The sequence below is a fragment of the Anticarsia gemmatalis genome, chromosome 2 (genome assembly GCF_050436995.1).
Source record: "Anticarsia gemmatalis isolate Benzon Research Colony breed Stoneville strain chromosome 2, ilAntGemm2 primary, whole genome shotgun sequence".
Taxonomy (NCBI): domain Eukaryota; kingdom Metazoa; phylum Arthropoda; class Insecta; order Lepidoptera; family Erebidae; genus Anticarsia; species Anticarsia gemmatalis.
Window position 1 is genome coordinate 10,510,837 of NC_134746.1, and position 20,993 is coordinate 10,531,829.

At 33.5% G+C, this 20,993-nt stretch overlaps 5 protein-coding genes across 12 annotated transcripts in view; 2 read left to right on the forward strand and 3 right to left on the reverse strand.

Moving 5' to 3' along the window:
- Positions 1 to 6,335, forward strand: part of LOC142984327 (GTPase-activating Rap/Ran-GAP domain-like protein 3) — a 170,592-nt gene extending 164,257 nt beyond the window's left edge. For 4 of the 7 annotated variants that reach the window (XM_076131907.1, XM_076131890.1, XM_076131858.1 and 1 more), the window contains 12 exons: positions 178 to 337; positions 478 to 618; positions 691 to 975; positions 1,122 to 1,231; positions 1,306 to 1,419; positions 1,501 to 1,612; positions 1,830 to 1,919; positions 2,430 to 2,551; positions 2,967 to 3,130; positions 3,426 to 3,574; positions 3,827 to 3,962; positions 4,094 to 6,335. In XM_076131907.1, the coding sequence (XP_075988022.1) occupies positions 178 to 337; positions 478 to 618; positions 691 to 975; positions 1,122 to 1,231; positions 1,306 to 1,419; positions 1,501 to 1,612; positions 1,830 to 1,919; positions 2,430 to 2,551; positions 2,967 to 3,130; positions 3,426 to 3,574; positions 3,827 to 3,962; positions 4,094 to 4,175 (1,665 nt within the window). In that variant the 3' untranslated portion in view covers positions 4,176 to 6,335. The remainder of the gene's footprint in view (positions 1 to 177; positions 338 to 477; positions 619 to 690; positions 976 to 1,121; positions 1,232 to 1,305; positions 1,420 to 1,500; positions 1,613 to 1,829; positions 1,920 to 2,429; positions 2,552 to 2,966; positions 3,131 to 3,425; positions 3,575 to 3,826; positions 3,963 to 4,093) is intronic. The other 3 variants (XM_076131882.1, XM_076131874.1, XM_076131899.1) reach the window with 3 other exon arrangements.
- Positions 6,336 to 6,487: 152 nt separating this feature from the next.
- ana2 (anastral spindle 2) lies at positions 6,488 to 10,003 on the reverse strand. Its single transcript, XM_076131918.1, has 5 exons — positions 8,280 to 10,003; positions 8,149 to 8,206; positions 7,884 to 8,014; positions 7,390 to 7,607; positions 6,488 to 7,008 (listed from the first exon to the last, which is right to left on the reverse strand). The coding sequence occupies exons 1-5, from the start codon at positions 9,818 to 9,820 to the stop codon at positions 6,917 to 6,919; spliced, it is 2,040 nt and encodes a 679-aa protein (XP_075988033.1). The 5' UTR covers positions 9,821 to 10,003; the 3' UTR covers positions 6,488 to 6,916.
- A 309-nt stretch (positions 10,004 to 10,312) lies between these two features.
- mRpL30 (mitochondrial ribosomal protein L30) lies at positions 10,313 to 11,382 on the forward strand. The gene is made up of 3 exons (XM_076123055.1): positions 10,313 to 10,521; positions 10,605 to 10,731; positions 11,025 to 11,382. Exons 1-3 carry the CDS (start codon positions 10,409 to 10,411, stop codon positions 11,325 to 11,327), a joined length of 543 nt encoding a protein of 180 aa, XP_075979170.1. The 5' UTR covers positions 10,313 to 10,408; the 3' UTR covers positions 11,328 to 11,382.
- Positions 11,383 to 11,644: 262 nt separating this feature from the next.
- Positions 11,645 to 12,493, reverse strand: LOC142978568 (uncharacterized). The gene has a single exon (XM_076123066.1). The coding sequence runs from the start codon at positions 12,347 to 12,349 to the stop codon at positions 11,696 to 11,698; it is 654 nt and encodes a 217-aa protein (XP_075979181.1). The 5' UTR covers positions 12,350 to 12,493; the 3' UTR covers positions 11,645 to 11,695.
- A 421-nt stretch (positions 12,494 to 12,914) lies between these two features.
- Atf6 (bZIP_ATF6 domain-containing protein ATf6) lies at positions 12,915 to 20,822 on the reverse strand. Of its 2 annotated transcripts, none has more exons than XM_076131948.1 (13): positions 20,665 to 20,822; positions 20,153 to 20,348; positions 19,829 to 19,950; positions 19,642 to 19,742; positions 19,396 to 19,462; positions 18,357 to 18,622; positions 17,874 to 18,079; positions 17,317 to 17,467; positions 16,687 to 16,784; positions 16,198 to 16,292; positions 15,037 to 15,234; positions 14,392 to 14,781; positions 12,915 to 14,277 (listed from the first exon to the last, which is right to left on the reverse strand). In XM_076131948.1, exons 1-13 carry the CDS (start codon positions 20,705 to 20,707, stop codon positions 13,859 to 13,861), a joined length of 2,352 nt encoding a protein of 783 aa, XP_075988063.1. In that variant the 5' UTR covers positions 20,708 to 20,822; the 3' UTR covers positions 12,915 to 13,858. The 2 variants fall into 2 exon arrangements, with proteins under 2 accessions (XP_075988063.1, XP_075988055.1); XM_076131940.1 differs by having other exon boundaries at positions 19,829 to 19,953.
- Between the last annotated feature and the right edge of the window lie 171 nt (positions 20,823 to 20,993).

The following is a 20,993-nucleotide window of genomic DNA, read 5'->3' on the forward strand; positions in this document are numbered from 1 at the left end:
ATTTCACATATTTAAGGATTCAAGAAAATAAGATAACTTTACATTTCGAGGCGGTAATTTCGTTTAGTTTAGGTTGATTTACCTGTCATACAATCTGAAGCAGGCTCTTTGTTTGTGAAACTATATTGATTATCATAGCGGTATTTTTTACTAAATAATTACATATGTCTTGTCCAGCCCATGCTATCGCGTCGAGCGCTATCAGACGTATGGTCGGGCGGCGCAGGCGCTGGTGGCGCCGGCGCAGCTCGCACCGAACATTTCTTACACGTAGGACAAGCACTCAAACTTGATGCTGTATTACGCGGCGATGCTCCCACAAGCCTTGTTTCTTCAGGTAACTGTCTACCCTCGTGTTCGTTCCAGAAAAATAAATTACGTAGACAATCTGGTTTGTAATACAGTAAACTGTTACACCAAATATAAAAAAATCAAGACATAAGTATTATGTAGATAAACTAAAATATTTCTAATAAGGTTGTGGTGGTTCCCGTCGAACACCCTGGGAAGGCCGAGTGTGGCGAGCCGCACCTCTACCAGCGACACCTGTGTGTGCAGAACAGCTAGCAGAAGGAAGACTCTTACTATCTACCACTTCTAATACGTATATCCTAGAAGGTAACATTTCAAATTATTATTAAGAATACTGATCATACTAAGGATTTTTTGAAATTAATATTTTTGTTATAGCTGTTTCTTTGTTTACAGAAAGTGGAACTACTCGTGTAGTATTAAGATGGGAAGGTTGCGTAAGGACGGCGAGGGTTACTGAGCGTGCTGGACTCTTCCGCGTCGGTGCGAGGGTAATAGCGGGGGGCGGGTCCACCACTGGCGGGGCGGGGGGAGCGGGACTTTACGCGCTGCCTATTCAAGAACTATGCGCAGGCGCTTGGGCGATGCGACCCTTACAAGATTGTAAACACGCGAGACTTCCACGGACGAAGACTGCACATTATTTTGATCTACTTGAAACAGGTATGTTAAGAATAATTTCATATTGTTAGAACTATACTTATTTCATAAAACTGTCTGTGTGTATCTGTTCACGGCTAAACTACAGAATTAGATGATATCAGACGAAAATATATATTGGCTTACTTTAATGAGTGTTGACGTTTTAGGTGAAGGAGGTAAAACCACATTAGCGGTAGCGATCGGCAGAAGGGTTATGATTATGATTGAAGAATCTAAGACTGAAAATGAGATGGGTTTTGAATACATACATATCAAAGTAAGTACCAAAAACCACATGGGACATAATTCTATTACTAATCTTCATTCTCTTTACTATGTTCTTATTTCCAGGATATCCAACTAAGTGAATCGCCTATACTCATCAAACTTATGGACGGAGAAGTGGGAATCATGGTAGTCGGATACAAACATCATTGGGAAGTTTTAGAATCTAGTACAGGGCAGGTAAGAAGCACTCACGTTTCGAAAGTAGAGAAGTTAGATTTTGTAATAATTGTTAATAATAATCTCGAATTACATTTGCAGTCAGTAAAACGAGCTGAGAATTCAGAAGATAGTGGGCCTCGTCGCGGTACTCTTGTAAATGCGTTACGCATTGGCGATGAAAGAGACGGACAAATCGTTTTATGTTATAATCGTAAGTATGTTTATTACGTTTACTGTGGAAAATACCAAAATAATCTAAGTGTATGGCGCTTTATCCAACATAATAATCATAAAATCTTAAAAATAAGATGTTTAGAACATAACATTGTGAATTCAAACCGGTGTACGACAACTACATCAGACTAAAACAAACACAAATAAGAGGATAACCTTTGCGTGAGTACAAGCGTTCAAAACCTCTGTTGCAGATACGTGTCATTTTGAAAGGTTAACGAGCAAAGGGTTGGAGAGTGACGGCGAATATGACTTTCATTGGACAACTGTACCTGCAGCCGTGGGTAAGCGAAAATACGTTCACCTTTATTAAACTTTAGTACAATGTTGAATGAATGTAGAATTACAAATGACAATGTACCTACTAAGTTCTATTGCATTTATTTTTTGCCTAGGACATCAGTACCGCGATTGTCTACTACTATCGACTACCGACAACTGGCTAGCTATCAAATTATTTTGTATTAAAATCTGATCAGCGCCTCTAACGGATGCTAGGGGAACAATTTTTTAAGTACATTTTAAATTTCACTCTTGGGACTCGATAATACCGACTGTTACAGAACTCTTTGCAGACGGTAGTCTATAGTTGTAGAGAATCACATAATATGGTGTTTTACAAACACGTCTGAAAGAATGATGTTAAACAGTTCACTTCATGTAGGTACATAATTATTGCTCCGTGTGGGAATCAGACCCACAAAGTAGTGTGGTACCCTTGTGCCCTGATGTCGTCAAATTGGCTCTACTTATTGCCCGACTGTCTATAATTTGTGTCGTGTGGTTTGTTTCAGTGTGTGCGTTCCCTTACATAATGGCCTTCGCTGAAGATTTATTAGAGATACGATTGGTTGCTAACGGATCGTTAGTACATGCGGCTTGTATACCTGGATTGAAACTACTTTGTGGGAGGAAAGTAAGTATTTATAAAGTGTACTTGTTTTAGTCCTATTCTGTACTAGTGATTTCTAACGCACTTGGCTTATAAACTGTTAAATAATCTATGCTTCCTCTTTACTTTTAATGTAGAATAAAATACAAGACTTATAGTCGTATAAATATTAAAAAATATAATTGTAATAAGGAAATGACTAAATAATCATAGGACCCTTTAGCCAAGATTCGCTTCACCTCATGATACAAGCGTGCATGCGTATACGTTCATAGCACACGCAGCTTACGTGCACGTAAAAATGCCTGTACAAATGTTACAATCACAAATATAATGCACTACTTAACTACTCTTTCTGAACAATTTATGGATAAAGATAACCACCACATAAATCAATCCACCTGATCAGTTGTTTTTCATCTTCTAATAATAATATAAGGCTGTACCGTCGTTGCAGGATATATTCTATGTGGCATGCGCACCGGAATACGTGCCTTTGAGCCGAGAGATTGACCCTTGTCTCAGCTTACACGACGAACTGGTCAGACAGATGAGCAAACAATGCGGACCTTACTCCGTCGATGAAGATGACAATCATGAAAGGTAAAAAACAAAATGTTACTATAACTACCTCTTTCGGAATAAGCATTAAAGCTCTTATAAAAGAAGTTGAGCTTTGCTACAGTGCTACGGCGTAGCACTATTGTGAATTGCTAAGCACCAACTTCAATATTGTAATACATTACAAACCCAATATTGAAATTAGTATCACGCTACCTCAACTGTCTAATTCCGATAAGACACAGAAGACAAAATCATTAAGAATCTAAAGTAAAGAATGAGGTAAGATCACGATACCAATTGACTTTAAATGATCGAATCTATTTTATTTTTGCAGAGGTGACCACTGCAACCCAAGCAACCGTACAGCAATGTCGGAAAATAATTCCGCATCGAGCAGAAGCAGTTCCATATCATCCGAGCAGGAGAACATGAGACCGCCACTCCAACGCATGGCGCCGATATCACCGCCTACTTCACCTCAAGGTACATAACTATGTCCTGAAATATAGAACTTAGGAACAACTTCATTTCATCGAACTTAATTTTTCCCACTGTTAGGGCAAATAAACAGAGATTCTAAAACAAAACAATCCCTTTTTTTCTGCAAGGCGAAACCATATTGGTACCAGTGATTACCACATTAACCTGACCGAATCGTCACGCAAAAACAATTAAACAGATTGAAATGAATGAATTGTAGAATATGCTGCTTACTATTTGCTATCTCTTTTACAGTTTTACCAGAGAACAGCGGACGTTGCGTGCGCATCTACAAGATACCTCAGAGCAACCTAAGCGCGGGCGCATACCAGCGACAGTCAGTGTCTGCCGACCAAGTCGTTACTTCATACTTTTCTGAGAGATGCCAACGGTCAGTTTCATATCATTTTTTATTTTATTAGCTTTAGAATAAATGTAAATTGTTTGTAATAAAAAAATATTTATTTTTACTTATTATGTACAAACTTTAGATACACAACAATATCCTCTTTTATATTTCAGGCCAAACAGTATGAGACAAAGGCTAGCAGAACTAAGACTAGACAGCAAGTCGAGAGGTGGAGGCGACGACGAAACTCTATAAGTGATACGTAGACAACCTAACAATTTTCGTAGCGATTATCGAATACGGAACCAGGTGCACAATTTTAAAATATGAATAGGTACTAGGTAGGTAGATACATACCTAAAGGTATCGACTATTGAAATATAAGGTTACTTGCACACGTCATAGACTTATGAAATTGAAAATGTTATGTAGATATGAAGAACGCATTTTAGAAAAAATATTTCTGATACAATAGTATAATCTATTTCGTGTGTGACAGACATAAAATATCTAACGTTACGAGTATTAATAATGCAGATTATTTTTAAATAAGTAGTCATGTTACATGTAGACACAGTAGATAATAGATGGATACTTTTGAATGGCAAAGATGTGATATAAAAATATGGGTGATGTGTAGCGAACAGAAATATATTTGGTAGTTTATGAACAAATTAGTACGAAGCTATCTTACGTTGACGATTATAAATATTCTATTAATGTTGCAATGTCGAAGGTTTATCACAAAACTTATGCTATAACAATAGTTTATATTTCTCTCCCTTGAATTAAGAATATTAGAGTCATTTAAATTCTATATTAACTGAATTGCTGTGCACAAAATATATGCTCAATATATTGGAAAACATAATTTAAACAAAATTATAATATAAACTAACAGTTAAAATGTAGATGGTCGTTCAATGTTAACATATTTTATTGGATAAGACATTTTATGACCTAGAGGCAATTTTTACAAAAATATACAATGTACAGTGTAACTACAGATATATATACATAATTCAAACTAATTATAATAAAATACTGAATCTCATGTTAATATTATATTCTAGTCACTGGACTTGTGCAACATGTAAGACAAAAAAGTGATGTAAAATAGTTCTCTTTAGGATTAAACGAATTATGATCAAATGATTATATATGTATTATCTCTCGGAAGTCTATTTGACATCAGAAAAGAAGTGCCATCCAATTATTTGGTTATCTTTCTAGACTAATAGTATAAAAACTGTAATATTTTGCGATGCAAGAGAATTGAAATCTTATTTAAGTGTTAATACAATACTATCTTCAATGTACATAGAGGATTAATAGTAGCGTTAAAGAGTTTCAAATGTATTAATTAAAGTTACCTACTTACTTGTATAACATAATTTGAGTAGCAAGTTGTATGTTTCGATGTTGTGCAGTAATTGTATAATACTAACCAAAGAAAAGAACCAAACTGATAATCGTAAGTTTATAAACATAAGGACTTATTATGAATGCTGATATCACAATGAGAATTAAAAATATGAATGTACATGTAGTTATAAAGAGTTTTGTCCAATTGCAATTGAAATAATACAGACAAGTCTACTAGATGATAAGGTTTATGGTATTAAGTATAGTCAAATAGAAATATGTAGACGATTCGATATAGATCCTTTTTTGTCTGTTCGTTTGTTTCTCCTGTGTATATGGAATGGAAATATGAATGTGTATATAAAATTAAAAGTATTATAATTGGATAAACAGTACATCGTATTTGTGCTGATTGATTAACTAATGTGTGGTATAGTTAAACTGCTAATTAGTGAACATTAATGTAGAAAATATTATATCAAAAATTATTTTTACCCCATATCCGAAAATTAAAGAAGTACAATTGCCTGTGAGAGATTAAAATATTTACCTCTAATAAAATAATATGAAATGAAGATGTTTTATGTAGCTCAGATGTTTATTAAATTATGTATTTTAAAAGATAATATATGAAGCCGCATACACATAATATTAAATGCATTAATTCGTGTGTAACTAAGAAAATGTTTAGATACACACAACTACTAGTCTTAAATATAATAAATATTGTCTAATATTATTAAATAAAGCATTTTTTACTAATGTACATGCGGCTTAATTTTCCTATCACTTGTTTCTTAAAAATGTGATATTGAATGGAAAAAAGTAAAATAGCACATTGTATGAAATTAAAGTTTATTGTTTATATATACGGTAGACAAAAATTAATGTATATTATTATAATAATTCATATTAAACCCGAGATACTGAACAAATATTAAATGTAATATATTTAACAAACAACTGTTCCATAACAAATATACCTACTTGTATAATGTAGGGTTTTACTCTGTTATTTTCTCTGAGGTTTAAATAAATGTCTGTTCAGAATGCTTTGACTTTCATTTTATACAACAAACACAAGCAACAACATGCTTGGAAGTCATTAAAATATACTGCAATTCTTTTCGCGATTCACAGAATCGGAAGTATTTGGAATCAAGTCCATAAAAATCAAGAACACAGTCAAAAGTATCTTAATCATATATTATTTAAGTAGTAGTCTCCATAATTAAGTATCTAAATAGGAATGCTTTAGTCCATTCTTATAACAAAGTTATTTTGGTGTAGCACATTGTTATATGTGCAAATGTCCATTCTGTGTGCAATAACGATTATCGACTTGATATAAAAAAAATCGTCCAAGTCTGACACCATGTCTTTGACAGTCACTACACTACTTTCAAGAAATACATTTAAACTATGTACAAAGAAATGGACACATGAAACATTGAATATGAACACAGTCAGTCACTACTTTAAAAAAATACCTGCATTAATTTATATACAAAATATAACAATATGAACAAATTGAATAATACATCTAAACAACACGGGTTATATATTAATATTAAATAACAATTACTTACCAAATTAAAATCTACATATTGTCTAAAATATCAACTAAAATGTTATAAAAACTTAGGTTGTTGTTTCAAGGCGGTTATGTCTAAAAACCTGGGCATATCGGCGGGATGAGGTGACTTGGAAGAAGGTGGCACCCCTGTAATGGATATACAAATAAGGATTTAATTAATTGAAATTATTGCTATAACATACAACATGAAATAAATTTCAATTAATAAAATTATCAGCTTAGTTTTATAATATCACACTGGATAAACTCCGAGATACAACTTCTTTTTGGTATTTACAGGACTAGTCCTCAATGGGCCTATTGCCATGGCACTACAGAGAATGCTACCACACACGAGTTATTGAGCATATTTTAGCACACATTATTAAGCATATTTTACCATCAACTAGGAAAACTGAAGAGCTGTGTTGCCTGACCCGGAAATCGAACCCGAGATCTCGTTATCGGTGACAAACGTAGCTGAAGCAATATTTTGATCATAAGACAGTATAAAATTAAGTTAATCACCTTGTAATATCTTATGCCTCTCCATATAATTTCTGGTCGCGAATGACATGTCGATAGGAGCAGCCGTAGGTTTCGGCGGGGGTCGATGCGGCGCTGGGGCAGGTTGTACACCCTTCAGGTACTTGGCTGCTAGCTGGTTCATCTTCATACTGGTATCTGTGGACCCTGCGTATATGTGCGGCTGATGGATACCTAGCGGATCGTCGCCGAATTTCACTCTGAAAATTATAATAAGAATCTATGAAATTGATGTTATAATTTTTTAAAGGTTTTATAGCTTATAGTTAAGCGTCGGATAACATATCCGACAGATATAGTCACAATAAGTATACACAAACCTTTGTCAAATTTTCACCAGAATTCACTGAAAGTTTACATACACACAATCAGAGAATAAAATGATGGATAGACAAATGTATTCATAACAAACTAGATACAACATACAAAATATACAAATATAAAAAAGAATATTAGTGTTCAAAGTATGTGTTTACCTCTTAGTAACACTGACATTAGTCTTGTCAATTTGCACCTGTACTGCCTGCATCTGCTGTCTAGTGTTTCTGTACAAAGCACTGGCCGAAGATGGCATGTCTGAATCTTGCAGCATACCATTCACATGGGTCTGAAACATACATATTTAACATAAGCTTTTTTTTCATAGTCTCATGCTCTTAACTTTTAAATTAATTCCATATTTAAAAATGAATATAGATAGTAAGCATAGGAATAATAAAAGTATAGGAAATGCAATATTACCATAACTTTATTATAATATGTCCATCCAACATTGGACTGGTCACTGTCAGCTTCAGAACTGCAAACAAAACAATGTGTTATTCAAAGATTCCATTTCTATATTATATAAAACTAATTCAATATATACTTACTCGCTGTAATCCCTAACATCCAGATACAAGCTCTGATCTGGAGACATAAGTGGTGTAGTAGCATTGTCAACTTGCACATTATATAAACTCAATTCATTAAAAGTTTTCTCTTCGTTCACTGGTTGAGTGATATTTTCTCCATTACATTGAGACTCAGGCATTGACTTGCCCATAGGAGTAATACCATCTAGAAAGTTCAAGTTTGGAGACTGTGACTTAGAAACCACCCCCTTTATACTTATTTGTGATCTGTTACACTGTATCTGAGCATTGTCATTGGTCTTCAAAACTTCTTTGTTTATTATCGTAGAGGTTCTCACCATTTCAAAACTAGTCATGACTCCAATTGATATCTTGTGTTGTTCATTGCCTACTGTCTCAATAGCCACATGTTCTGATATACAGTTTTGTACTGGCACATGGTTCTGCTGACTAGCTGATATAAACTTATCAACTTTCTCTTGAAGTAGCTGCAACTGTTCATTCTGTAACTTTATTATTTTGAAAAGATCAGATACAGTGGGCTCTCTTTTCTCTTTGATAATATTAGTCTGTCTTTCAACCTCCATGGTGTCAGACTTTTTACTCTGTTCATATTTCTCAATAGCCCAAGTCTTTTTGTCTATTGCATTCATTTTTGGGGCAGGTGATTGGACCATGTCAGGTTTATGTGAGCAATGTTGATGGTGTGAGTTATAATCACAGCAGGTGCATCTGCTTGGCACAGGAGGTAGACCACAAGTACAGTGGTTGTGTTGATGAGTCGGAGCATTATGAGACATGTAATTTGGTATGCAATTTCTAAAATGAGGTTGAGGTACTTGCTCTCTAAATCCAGGGTTGGCCTTGGAGGGTATAGTCTTCATACAATGATGACAGCTACAATCAGAGTTCTTCTCAGCAGGAGAAGGATTTTGGTTTTCTTGACGAGTTATAGCAGCAGTCTGAACAATCTGGGTTTTCATGACTAGTGGATTATTCTCTTTGTCTAAACTTAATCTACTCATTTGATGCTGTATAGGATTCATGTTTAATTGAATTTTACCTAAATTATCTCTCTTTATGAAAAAATCTTCATGCCTTGCCTGAGTGTTGGGTGGTGTCACAATTTTCTTTTCAGAAACAGTTGGGACAGGTGACTTGTTTTGATGTCTTATGTTTCTTAGAATATTCATATCAATACAATTGTTTTCTACCGCAGATGATTTGAGTATAGACTTACTAAAAGTAGGCCTGCAAGGAACATGATTGCCAGCATCCAGCATACTGAGTTCCAAATCATTGCTAGGCGACCACTGAGAACCTTGCTGTAGGCTTGGTATTTGGGTTTTGTTCATCGTTGGATATGGAGAACTATTGCTGCTCTCAAACATCTGCACTGGATCATTACTGTATGGTAAAACTTTCGGACAATTGTAAATATCGGGTGCGTTAGTGTATATCTGCCTTTCTGTAAAAGGCCGTGGCGAATGGCACTCGTAATCTTCCATCATAGTCAAACTTTGGACTTTTACAGGAGACTCAAACCGAACTTTCTTCATAAGTTTGCTATTTCACTGTTTTTATGATATTCGACTTACTAAAAATAAGAATATTGTAACTTTATAATGCACCTGAAATAAACAAGATAGATATTTCGTTGCTAGAGTACTCTTTCACTTATTAATAACTTCAAACACAAATCATAACTTTGAAAATACTCGCCCGTGCCCCTATCAAACAAACTTTACGTTACGTCATTTATGTCTAATGACAGTAACTCATCAGCGGAGCACAAATAAAACGCGGGCACTGAACAATAAAGGATCGTTTTAAAATAGTTTTGAGATTAACATTTTAATTTATTATTTTGATATTTCACATTGTTAAATTTACATAATAAAAATCATTTTTTTTTAACTTTTTTGATAAAATGTATTGGTTAGAGTTATCCTTTATGTGTTTTAAACGTAGGATTTTACTGCCATGTATAAAAAAAAAGATTAAAAATAACATTTTTACAATTGGCGATGTTTGTTACCATATGTCAGTAAAAGGGCCGTCATTCGTCAACTCAAATGTCAATATTGGTTCCATTTCGGTGCAGAGGTTATAAATTTATTTAGAAAGGGAAATTTTTTTTCATCAACATGAATGCCAGGCTACTTAAAGTTGTAAGCCCTTTATTAACATTTGCGCGATCAAAAGGATATAAAGCTCCCGGTGGTATTCGCTATCCAGGAGGTATAGTGTACTACCCAAGGTACTTATTTTCAAACTGGATGCAGCAATAATAGTTTTCTGATTTAAATGAACGTGTTATTGGAAATATCTTTTCCATTCCAGGAACCCTGATCATAAAGATCCCGAATACACACCTTCAAAGTTATTCCGAGTAGAAAGAATTAAACCTTCCAGACATCATCCATACTGGCAAAAGAAAATATTGAAGGAGCTAAATATTTTAGAGGAAGTAAGTCACTTGTAGGCTATTAAGTTAACTCTACTTATCTGATATATACAATCAATCTCCCTCCATAAGCCAACCCCCTGAAGAAACTGTACCCCAACCAATCAGCCTTTCATATGACTGTGTTGGAGTAGGCTTACAGCCCCACCGCAAGTAGCAGAATTTTAGTTTTTTTGTGGAGCTTACTATAAAGCATAATATGTTGAACGCCGGCTATCATTATTACTTTGATCTCTATGTTACCAATGATGATGTGATTGTATGTTTGTAAATTATTAAAAATCTCTTTCTTTCAGTGTGATTCAAATGTGGCAATTGTGAAAAACATACCCGAAAACAATTCAAGGCTATGGAAAGTAAAACATTTGGTCAAAATAACACCAATAGTATTTCCTTATGGAGAGCCAACCAAAGATGATATAAACTACACAGTATTGAAAGAAAATGGTCAATGTATTGTCACAAAGAAGTTGGAACCAAGGCCAGAACAAATTGAAGCATTAGAACAGTTCTCTAATGATGCAAAGAAAATGGATTCTGATACTATAAAGAGAGATTCTAGATACAAGTGGAATAATGCATTTTCTGGAGGATTTTAGACCATGTATAATTAGTTAATGTTTTAGGTGTCTTAGTAATAAATGTTAATACAAATATTTTTCTTTTATTAAACATTTTTTAAGTCTAATAAGTAGAAAAATCCATTATATGCCCTCACAATAATAACTGGGTCAAAGGGTGACAACACAAAGATTTGGTGTTTTGACTTAGGAAGTAAATAAAAGTGACAATAGACAAAGGAACTATCTATATGAATAATGCTTTGATATACTTTAATTACAGCCTGACTGCACAAAGTATTTGGGAATATTATAATGTCTTGTAGTAGCTAACATTGGAAAACAAAAACACAAGATAATAACTAAAACATTTATTTTAATAACTACAAAGATCACTATACAATGCTTTATTCATCATCATCTTGTGTGTCCTTACTTTTTTTAGTTATTAAGTAGTTCAAATATTCTGGAGTCTTAAAATAGTTTTCTAATAAAATTCCCTGTTTCTTGCCAAGAGCATACTTTGAATCACTCCATGGAATAATAACTGAACCCTTCAATTTTTGAAATTCATTTAGATGGAACTTGTGTTTCTTTATAGAGTTGAAAAGATGCCCTCTATAAACTGCCAAATATTCATCTCCATCTTGATATAGTCGGACAACATATTTCGATAACACTATTTTTATAGCTACATGTAAAGCAATGAAGGCTCCAATGTAAATAAAACACTCTGTAGGGCTGTTGGCTATCACTACATCATCGCCAAGTATAACAGGTTGGTCGAGACTTGTAGAATCATACACAAATGCTCCATAATAAACTGCACCTACACTGAGAAGTCCTGTTGTTGCAGTTAAATATGTTGAAGCAACATTAAGAGCTGTCGACATGGGCGCTTTGTATATCAACTGCCATCGTTTGGATATATTGTCATTCTCTCTCCACATATTCTGAGTCTCCAAAAAGCGTAATCGGTAATGGGAAGAACATCTTGCCGATATTTGGAACACATTAAAAGATTGTCTTTCAGCTAATTGAAGCAAACGTAGGCAATTCATCTTTGTTTAAACTTTATGTATCGTTTACTATTCTTATTTAACTATTCATCTTCGATAACACAATTGTTTTTACTTTTAGGTTACTTCTTTTCGAAAAAATCCCTATTACTTTGACAGAACACATCTGATATTGACATAAATGACACATGACATAAATGGCACCACAGATTATAGAGATAGATTATAATGAAGTTTTATTAAATGGTTTAACAGTTATAAAATTCTTCAGTTGACTTATAAAATCAACTGAAAGGTTAGTAGCTAGTAGTTCTAGTACTATTCCATCCACTCACAGTAAATATTGCATTTCAGTATACTTACTTTGTTATGTGGTAAATAAATTTTATTTGATTTTAAAACAATCCATTCGTCACCTGCACAGTTTTAAGTATTAGTTTGGTGGAACTTATTTTGATGGAATAATAATTGACGAGAAATAACCCTACCCAGGTGGACGTAGCTGGCACTGCTCCTTGAGTGTGTCATCTTATATGTACCATGACTACTGGACATGGATTCAAGGATTTGTAGATAGGTCAAAAGAAGATAAAAACAAATACTAATATTAAAATTAAAATGGTTATTTTATTTTAGTTAAATTCAATTTCACGGAATACAAAGAAATATATTCTAATAATAGGTAGGTACAGTACATTGCATATAAACACAAAAGTGTATATATTATAGCCATAGTAAACTAAATTAAGTGAAGAATTCCGTGAAACTAACCAACAGGTGCTAAAAATAATTACTTTGTGATAGACAATCTATAGATAATAATCAATTTTATGACAATAGTTAACATAATAAATAGATCGTTAAAGTAAAATCAACAATAATCGCAAGCTAACAACTTAATAATTAAGTATATAAGTTTGGACACAAATGCTTTTTTAGTCAGAAAAAAATACATAAAGAGGTTTTATTTATCAATAGAGAGTGACAGAGGCAAATAATAACAATTTCCGCTTACTTATAACTGTCATGAATACTAGTTATTCATTATGTATAACAATATAAAATATATTTAAATAACTACATATTAGAATAACCATTGGCGTCTAGTAATGATTACAAACCATACTATACTTATCAGTTATCTGTTTGGCTTGCAGTTCAATATCAAGCAATAACACCTTGTCAAACTGTAACACATGTTTATCATAAAATATTTATACGATATTTTTATGCTATCGAATTTTACGACATACTGAGATCGGTTATATATTATTATTCTTAGTCTAAATATATTATAATTATATTATGTATAATGGAAAAATATTAAGATAATGGAATAAAGATATAAAATAAAATTAACTTTTCAACAAATCATAGATAGTATTTTTGTGAACAACATACTTGTATAGATTATTGACTATAACTCTCGTTAAGTGCGCGTATTGAATATAAATTAAGTGTATTCATTCACTGCATAGGCCAGTTTATAATAATAATATTATATTGCAGCTGCATTTAATAATATTCCAGCCATAAAATATAACAGTTCTATCATGTCGGATTTATAGTATCGTTCGACACATGGCTTTCTAAAGACTTTTCTATTATTTTTCGTGGCCTTTTTGCTAAATTATCTTTGCGCCCCTCGTGTTTAGAAAACAAGTAATGGGCAAAAAGATCATCTTTGCCAATATCAATTTCTTTCTGCCTTAAATTTTGATTATTTGAATAATTTTTTATACTATTACTAGAATTGTGTAAAATATTTGCGTCTAGTTTTTCTTTAACGTTAACTTTATAATCACTAGTTGTGTTTTCTCGTTTTGTTTCAGGAACAGCTTCAGTGCCTCCATTAGCACTGTGTTTCCTCAAACTTTCTGGCAGTGTATCGGACTTGAGTTTGACTAGAGATGTGTTAACAACGGAACAATCGATTTGCATGAGTGTCACATGGCCATTCATAGATGAATCTGAAACAAAGAAATCAAATGTCAATATCAATTAATTAGATAAAGTCGAAAAAAGTGAATCATATTAATTTCGCCTTTTAGCGAACAAATACATATTGCATTTATGAAACTCACCATTACCAGTTCTGGCTGGAAGAATAAGCGCCATCTTAGGTGGCCTAGTGACGTTATGGGACACGGCTGGTAAAAGCAAGTGTTCGCCTTTACCAACACCTACTACATAAAACGTATCATCTCGCCTGTGCAAGGCTTGAAGTAGCGCATTCCATTCTCCTAGATCATCCATATTGAAATCTTCCACTGATTTTCTTATAGGTTTCCTATATAAAGTGTCGTAGTCTATAACAGCGTTGTCTGCGAAATCTATTTCTTTATTCCTCCTGAGACGACGCAATCGTGATTTATCTTTTACTGTTTTCGCTTGATTTCTGATGGTAGGGAAATCTATGAGATTGCTATCCAGATTCAGTTTGTTGAATAATCTGTAGGTTTCTAACAGGCCACCTGCAAGAAAGACGCATTTTTAGTTAAATTATTGAGACCTTTTTGAAAACGTAGTAAAGTAATAATCTTCTTGTACTTCGCAATTTTTTGTTTGTATGTTAATTTGACGACTGGCGACTTTCTTTAGCGTTAAGGTTAAGGTTGTTCGCCACGCCACTACGAGAGTGTTGGAAAATCGTGGGTTAGATTCACACCCGGAACAAAATTTTGGGGATCCATAGTATAATTTTATTGCAAGGACCATATAATTATTACCGTTAATCTTCTCTTCACTGAGATACGTTTGTCGTTTCTTCCTTGGCACATCGTAGGTCCAGTTCAGAGTCTTGCCGCCACCGATCCAGCGGTTCAGCTCGCCAGCTATTCGTATACTTTCCGTCTGATTGATGAAGTCTGACACTTTTAACGTACCATTCTGACAATCTGTTGGGTATGTTGTGTTGGTTATGTCATCTGAAACGAGCAAGAAGTATGTTATTATAGGGAATGTATGTTTTGTGCATCAGTGTTTTCATGGTTGTGTTATACTAAATTGTTCAACGATAACATTATGAACTCCGCATTTACATAAATGAGAAAATATTTTAGAAAGTGATTCAGTTTTATAACTATCCTTGTCCCTAGACCAAATTCATTAGTAAAAATATTGAAAATATTGCACATAGATAATCCATTTTTCTGAGCCATATCGCATAAATTGTATGCAAATAAAACAAGTTTATGTGATCGTCTGACTTTCAAACGTCGTAAAATTACGTTTATCAGTAAAGAGCATTGAAACAAGTATTTGATGCGATACTGGTTTTACATTCGTGAGTAGCAACCGGTATGTCTTCTTAACTGCCAAGGTCAAGCTTGGTTATGCATATTTAAAACGCGTACGATACATAAATGCATACCCAAACATGTGTAGCTTTTTATTCGGTTTGAGTTTCAAGGTCAGATGTAAAGGGTATTTTGGGATTATAAAAGACGACATATGATTAAGTTTATACTTAAATGGCAATAATAACATATTTTGAACATTTGTTTGGATCGAATGCTTTAGCTAGTATACTACGAGTTAGTACCTACCTACATGCACGCCTAGTTCTTAATCGTTGACGTAGCTAGGGACTTCCCCTAGTCTTAAGGTCATTAGGGAATTTAGGGATACTAAATAGACACTGGTGTCTCTGTCATTCATTAGGTTGCAATACATACATCCTTGTTTAATTAACATCGATTTTAACTGCAATTAATGGTAGCTGATTTTCCTAATAATATGGAAATCAGCCTACCCACCATATGATGTTTTCATTACGATGTTTTTTATCTGAAAGATCCATGTATCGATACGTCAATGTTTTTCATTCCGATGTTTCTAATAAACTTCCTGTTTTCATAGACGCTAACAGTTTTTCAATGCATACGTACCACTATTAATATCTACAGCATTATCCTCAGACCACAGCAAATGCCTCGTGTTGTGGTGTGGCGCCGGGGAGCCGATGAAAGGTTTTGCGTTCCACCTACAATGTAACAATGCATGTTAGTACAATAGATCGCTATCATAATAAGTATCGTTATGATCCACTGACCACAATGATGGGTAAAAGTAAACTTGTTTCTATATAATTCTACTATATGTGTATTTTTTTATGTTTACGCTGGTTTTAATGAATAATTATTTTAACCACGCGTTGTTTATCTGATACGTTTTTTGCATAAACATTAACAATAAAAAAACTTATTGGAATATTGAATGAAATGCTACTATAGACATTGTCTTTGATAAATATCATGCTAACCAGACAAATCGGGGTTTGGATACTAAAAAAGAATACATGTCGAGTACCCCTTATCCTACTTATTTCTTGTTATTGGTCTGAAAAGTATTAAAAACTATATTTTTAATCGACTTACCCCAGAACATTCCAATTTAATGAAACCATGAAGACCATAGCAAATATAACGGCTATATTCTTCTTAGGTATCAGTAATGACGCGTCGAGCCTCGGCACCTGTGACAATACACACCATCTGTATTTGAACACTATTAACACAATTAATTTATAGGTAATACAGTCACAAGGTCAGATTGTATTAAACACCTGCTGAATAAACTGTTAGCTTCGAATTAACTAAGAACATAAAATTGATACATTATATTTTATACAGAGTATCGACAAATAAGAACATGAAAAACATACTACAATCTGGGGTGTATTTAGTCCAAAGGTTTCCCAAAGTCGGCGACACCGTCCCCTAGTGGGCGCTGAAGCATTTCGTGAAGAGCGGCAGGAGGTCCAAAGACAAATGATAAAAAGCAAATTCAGATAACATTTGTGTAAATATCGAGTAAAGGCGATTCTTTTTTTCCCAAACGTTTGGGAACCCATGATCTAGTCAAAGGATGTTACGTAATGACATGGTATTCTGCTCATACAGCTGCACCACATACTCTAACCTTAACTATAATAAATTAATTATACAATGGTAATGTATTGGAAATCACACTATATTTGAATAAAATTAGTCATGAACTATAAGTACCTTTCTACTCCTTCCATTGCCCTCCAGCTGATCTCTCAATAGTTTATTTTCCAATCGCAACCTGGCGATTTCCTGTTGTGCTTCAAGCAACTGTTGTTCTAAGGCTGATACATATTCCTTTTTCTTCTGCCGAGACTGACACGCCGATTCACTGAAAAGACATCCATTGATCCATTATTGTATTGTCTAAATGTACGAATTATAATAACACTTCAGTCATTAAGTTATGAATGTGAAGTGTGGGAATATTCTACAATCCTACTATAATAACATAATATTATAAATGCGAAAGTTTGTAAGGATGAATGTAACATACGTATGTTTGTTACTGTTTCACGAAAAAAATACTGGACGGATTTTAATAAAATTTTGTACTCTGATAGCTTATAACCTGGATTAACATATAGGATACTTTTTAACACGGGTAAGATTTGATCTTATCTATTACGCTACCAAATACGTAAAGTCGTTTTCACACGAAAGAGGGACAACCAAACACACTTCACACTTAAAATTTCAGTAAGGATTATAACATCATTTTTCATTCCATGACTCACCGGTTCTTTATCATTCTCTGCTGCTTTTTAATAGCTCGTATTTCAGCCTCACTGAAGTTAGAAAGGTCCATATTGGGGCTACTGGGAGCGTCATTCTCAACTAGAGGTATCACATGGTTTTGTACTATTTGTGGCGTCGTACCATTCGTATTGCTAGGTACTACTGGTTTAGGGTTAATCACTACACTGCTTCTAGGTGAGGTTACCTTAAAATGATAAATGTTGTATTAGAAAAAATGTGTTGCAGTGCTAAGTTAATTGATTATGTCCTGTACAAAGTTTTGCAGTACAAGTATTATTTAGAACGGATCTTAAAATGATATTGTCTCTTTAAAGCCGTCTGCATACCAAAGTCGCCGACCAGCCAACACATATCGACGACTAGATGTGTCCTTTGTAGTGTGACACACCCAATGTTTAATGAATGTTGTGAAATAAATACTCATGCCAACAATAAAAAATACTTCAAGAAACTCTACTTACTTTATATTGCACATCATTGGCACCATTGAATTTAGCCTGCGGGAGAGGTGATATAGCAATCTTACCACCTTTGGTACTCTCCGCAGGTATAATAATACTTGGTGCTTTGACTACACTGGAAGTTCTCTTAAGTATACTGGGCACCTTCTTCTGTTCCACTATTAATTTTATCTGTCCATTTACTACTATTTGTTTGTCATTTGATATATTCCCGTTTGTGTTTTCATTAACAACTTTAAAATATGAATTCTGATGGTAACCATTTCCTGGAATGAAGGTGATTATTAATATTTATAGTTTAAGATAGGTAATATGGGCTAGTATTAGAGCTTGTTAATAAGTGTCAAAGAACCAATTTACTAGATAAAGTGTTAGCAAATGTTTAAAACAATGTCCAAAGTCCATCTGATGAGCTTTCTGATCTCTAATGATGAAGGATTACTTTGTGATGAACCTGCTAAAAGTTGTTTAGCACATTTCTTGCGGGCATGCAAATTATTTGGGGGGTGATTGTTGTTCAGCTGTGGGACAGCCATTAGCTAAAATGCTATCTGATAAAAATTTTGTAGTCAAACCAGACTTAAGTCTACATTTATCTATTTCATTTACAAATTATTATTCAACTGAATGAAACCCAGGAAGTGTTTAAAAGGAAACTAAAAGTTTTTCCTGTTAATATAGCAACCATATTATTCATGTGTATCATTATATAAAAAAGTTACACTAAACAATGATTGTAGTAAAATAAAAATGTAAAACAGGCAAGGTCATACTAAACAAACACATGAGTACATATTATTCAGAATTGTAAAGTTCTCACACAATTACACAGAAAAACATGTTTATTTTTTTATTATAAATTATATTTATGACACATATGTTACTTTTACAGCTATTGTGTTAAACATAAAAACATTTGAACTGTAAAAGTGAAATTACTTTTTTTATTGAATGTACTAAAGTCCTTCATTCAATTGGCTGAACAAAGGCATTGTCTCATTACTCATTAGTCATTGTAGAAAAATAAAACAATTCTTACCTTTGTGAACCTTAGTGTAAGAGTTACTTAAATCATTATCACAGTCTTCAGTCTCCATCTTAATGCCCTATAAAAAAAACAATATTAGTGGTTGTCAACATTCTGATTTTGTATTTTGATGATCAAAAATCTTTACTACATAAATAAATACACATATAAACCCACTACTGACCATGGGTCTTCTTTGGGCTCTCAATTAATATCTTGTGTGTATTGTGCTACAGTTTTATAATATTGATTTCATACCTTAATAACACCATTCTCGATGGCCACAACTGGACCATTCCTTTCTGTAGATACTCCATTTGTATAGGGTTTTGTAGGTGGAGGTTTCACAGGCTCAGGAACTATTGAAAAATAAATAATTATTTACCTTATAATGTGACAAATGACTGTATAAAATGAATTCTTATTAACAGATTAGAAGACATACCAGCTTTCTGTAGAAATAATTCAATGTCTTCAAGATTCAAGTTATTGGCAGGTTCTTCATTAAAGTTTGAAGTCCAATCAATGGGTGACTGTGATGACTGCCTTACAGAGGGGCTACTTGAACTGCTAAAAGTAAAAAAAAAATACAAACACATTACAAATCTAATTATTATTCTTATAAGACAATTAAAGAAAATACAGCTTTCAAAGTGAATGTAAAATAATATTAATTAAGTCTGCCATATAAAGACTTCAGTAATATTACATAAACCTGCAACTTTTACAAGTGAAAGTGAATGAGAACTTTTTAAATTCATAAACTTACTTTTTAGAGTCATCTTCACTGCCAGAATCAGAATTACTACTACTTATTGAAGATTTGATGCTCAAAATAGGTGATATTGGAGGTATTAAGGTGGGTGCCGCATCAGCCAATATTTCGCTCGGTGATGCATCCGTAGCATCCAGCAATGATGACCATTTGTAGTCATTAGATAGTAGTTGATCAAGAAAATCTTCTCCTAAAATAAACGTAAACGTAAATTACTATGCAATTGACAGCTCTTATCGTTACTGATACAGCATGACACAATGCATGCTGACCATTATCTAGATACATAATTATAAATATACATTGCGTACGTAGCTAAAACAGTAGGTATAAACATCTAATAAATAAATCATTGCGTATTTGTAAATACAAACAGAAAGCGTACTCAAGGACACGTGCGAACACAAATTAAGTTACAGGGGTCAATAACATGTTTCCAAGAAAATTAGTAAGCACATTGTTGATATTAGCCGGAGCTTGTGAGTAAAACTTTAAACAGAAGTTACCGTATAAACAGTCCTTATTTTCAATTAAGATATCTGTATCCATCAGAACAATCGCTTAGAAGCCATATACATATAAAATGAGCTCCAATTTATTTAATTATTGCGTAGGTCTCTCACATCACAATCACAACAACACGACAGCGCCGTCTTCTGTCTGTCATTTCATTTTCATTTCACTATTTTAATTTTTAATCTGTGTAACCAATGAAGTAATCAAATCAATATACGTACCTATATGAATGATTAGAAATCAATGAAATAGATTAACACATTATTAAGAACAGATTTGCTAGGTACCTATTTTGAGTAAGGAATCGAAAAGGATAAAT

What these genes read in the sequence shown, in the direction of transcription:
- ana2 (XM_076131918.1), bottom strand. Translation starts at nt 9,820, where the DNA reads ATGAAGAAAGTTCGGTTTGAGTCTCCTGTAAAAGTCCAAAGTTTGACT. An exon ending in GATGTTAGGGATTACAGCGA is followed by an intron (nt 8,207 to 8,279) that starts GTAAGTATATAT and finishes TTTTGTTTGCAG; the next exon opens with TTCTGAAGCTGACAGTGACC. An exon ending in GAGGCATAAGATATTACAAG is followed by an intron (nt 7,009 to 7,389) that starts GTGATTAACTTA and finishes TATCCATTACAG; the next exon opens with GGGTGCCACCTTCTTCCAAG.
- LOC142978568 (XM_076123066.1), bottom strand. Translation starts at nt 12,349, where the DNA reads ATGAATTGCCTACGTTTGCTTCAATTAGCTGAAAGACAATCTTTTAAT.
- Atf6 (XM_076131940.1), bottom strand. Translation starts at nt 20,707, where the DNA reads ATGGATACAGATATCTTAATTGAAAATAAGGACTGTTTATACG. An exon ending in CAGAGAATGATAAAGAACCG is followed by an intron (nt 17,468 to 17,873) that starts GTGAGTCATGGA and finishes ATGTCTTTTCAG; the next exon opens with TGAATCGGCGTGTCAGTCTC. An exon ending in CAGTGAAGAGAAGATTAACG is followed by an intron (nt 14,782 to 15,036) that starts GTAATAATTATA and finishes TCTTTCTTGCAG; the next exon opens with GTGGCCTGTTAGAAACCTAC.
- mRpL30 (XM_076123055.1), top strand. Translation starts at nt 10,409, where the DNA reads ATGAATGCCAGGCTACTTAAAGTTGTAAGCCCTTTATTAACATTTGCG. An exon ending in GGTATAGTGTACTACCCAAG is followed by an intron (nt 10,522 to 10,604) that starts GTACTTATTTTC and finishes TTTCCATTCCAG; the next exon opens with GAACCCTGATCATAAAGATC. An exon ending in AGCTAAATATTTTAGAGGAA is followed by an intron (nt 10,732 to 11,024) that starts GTAAGTCACTTG and finishes TCTTTCTTTCAG; the next exon opens with TGTGATTCAAATGTGGCAAT.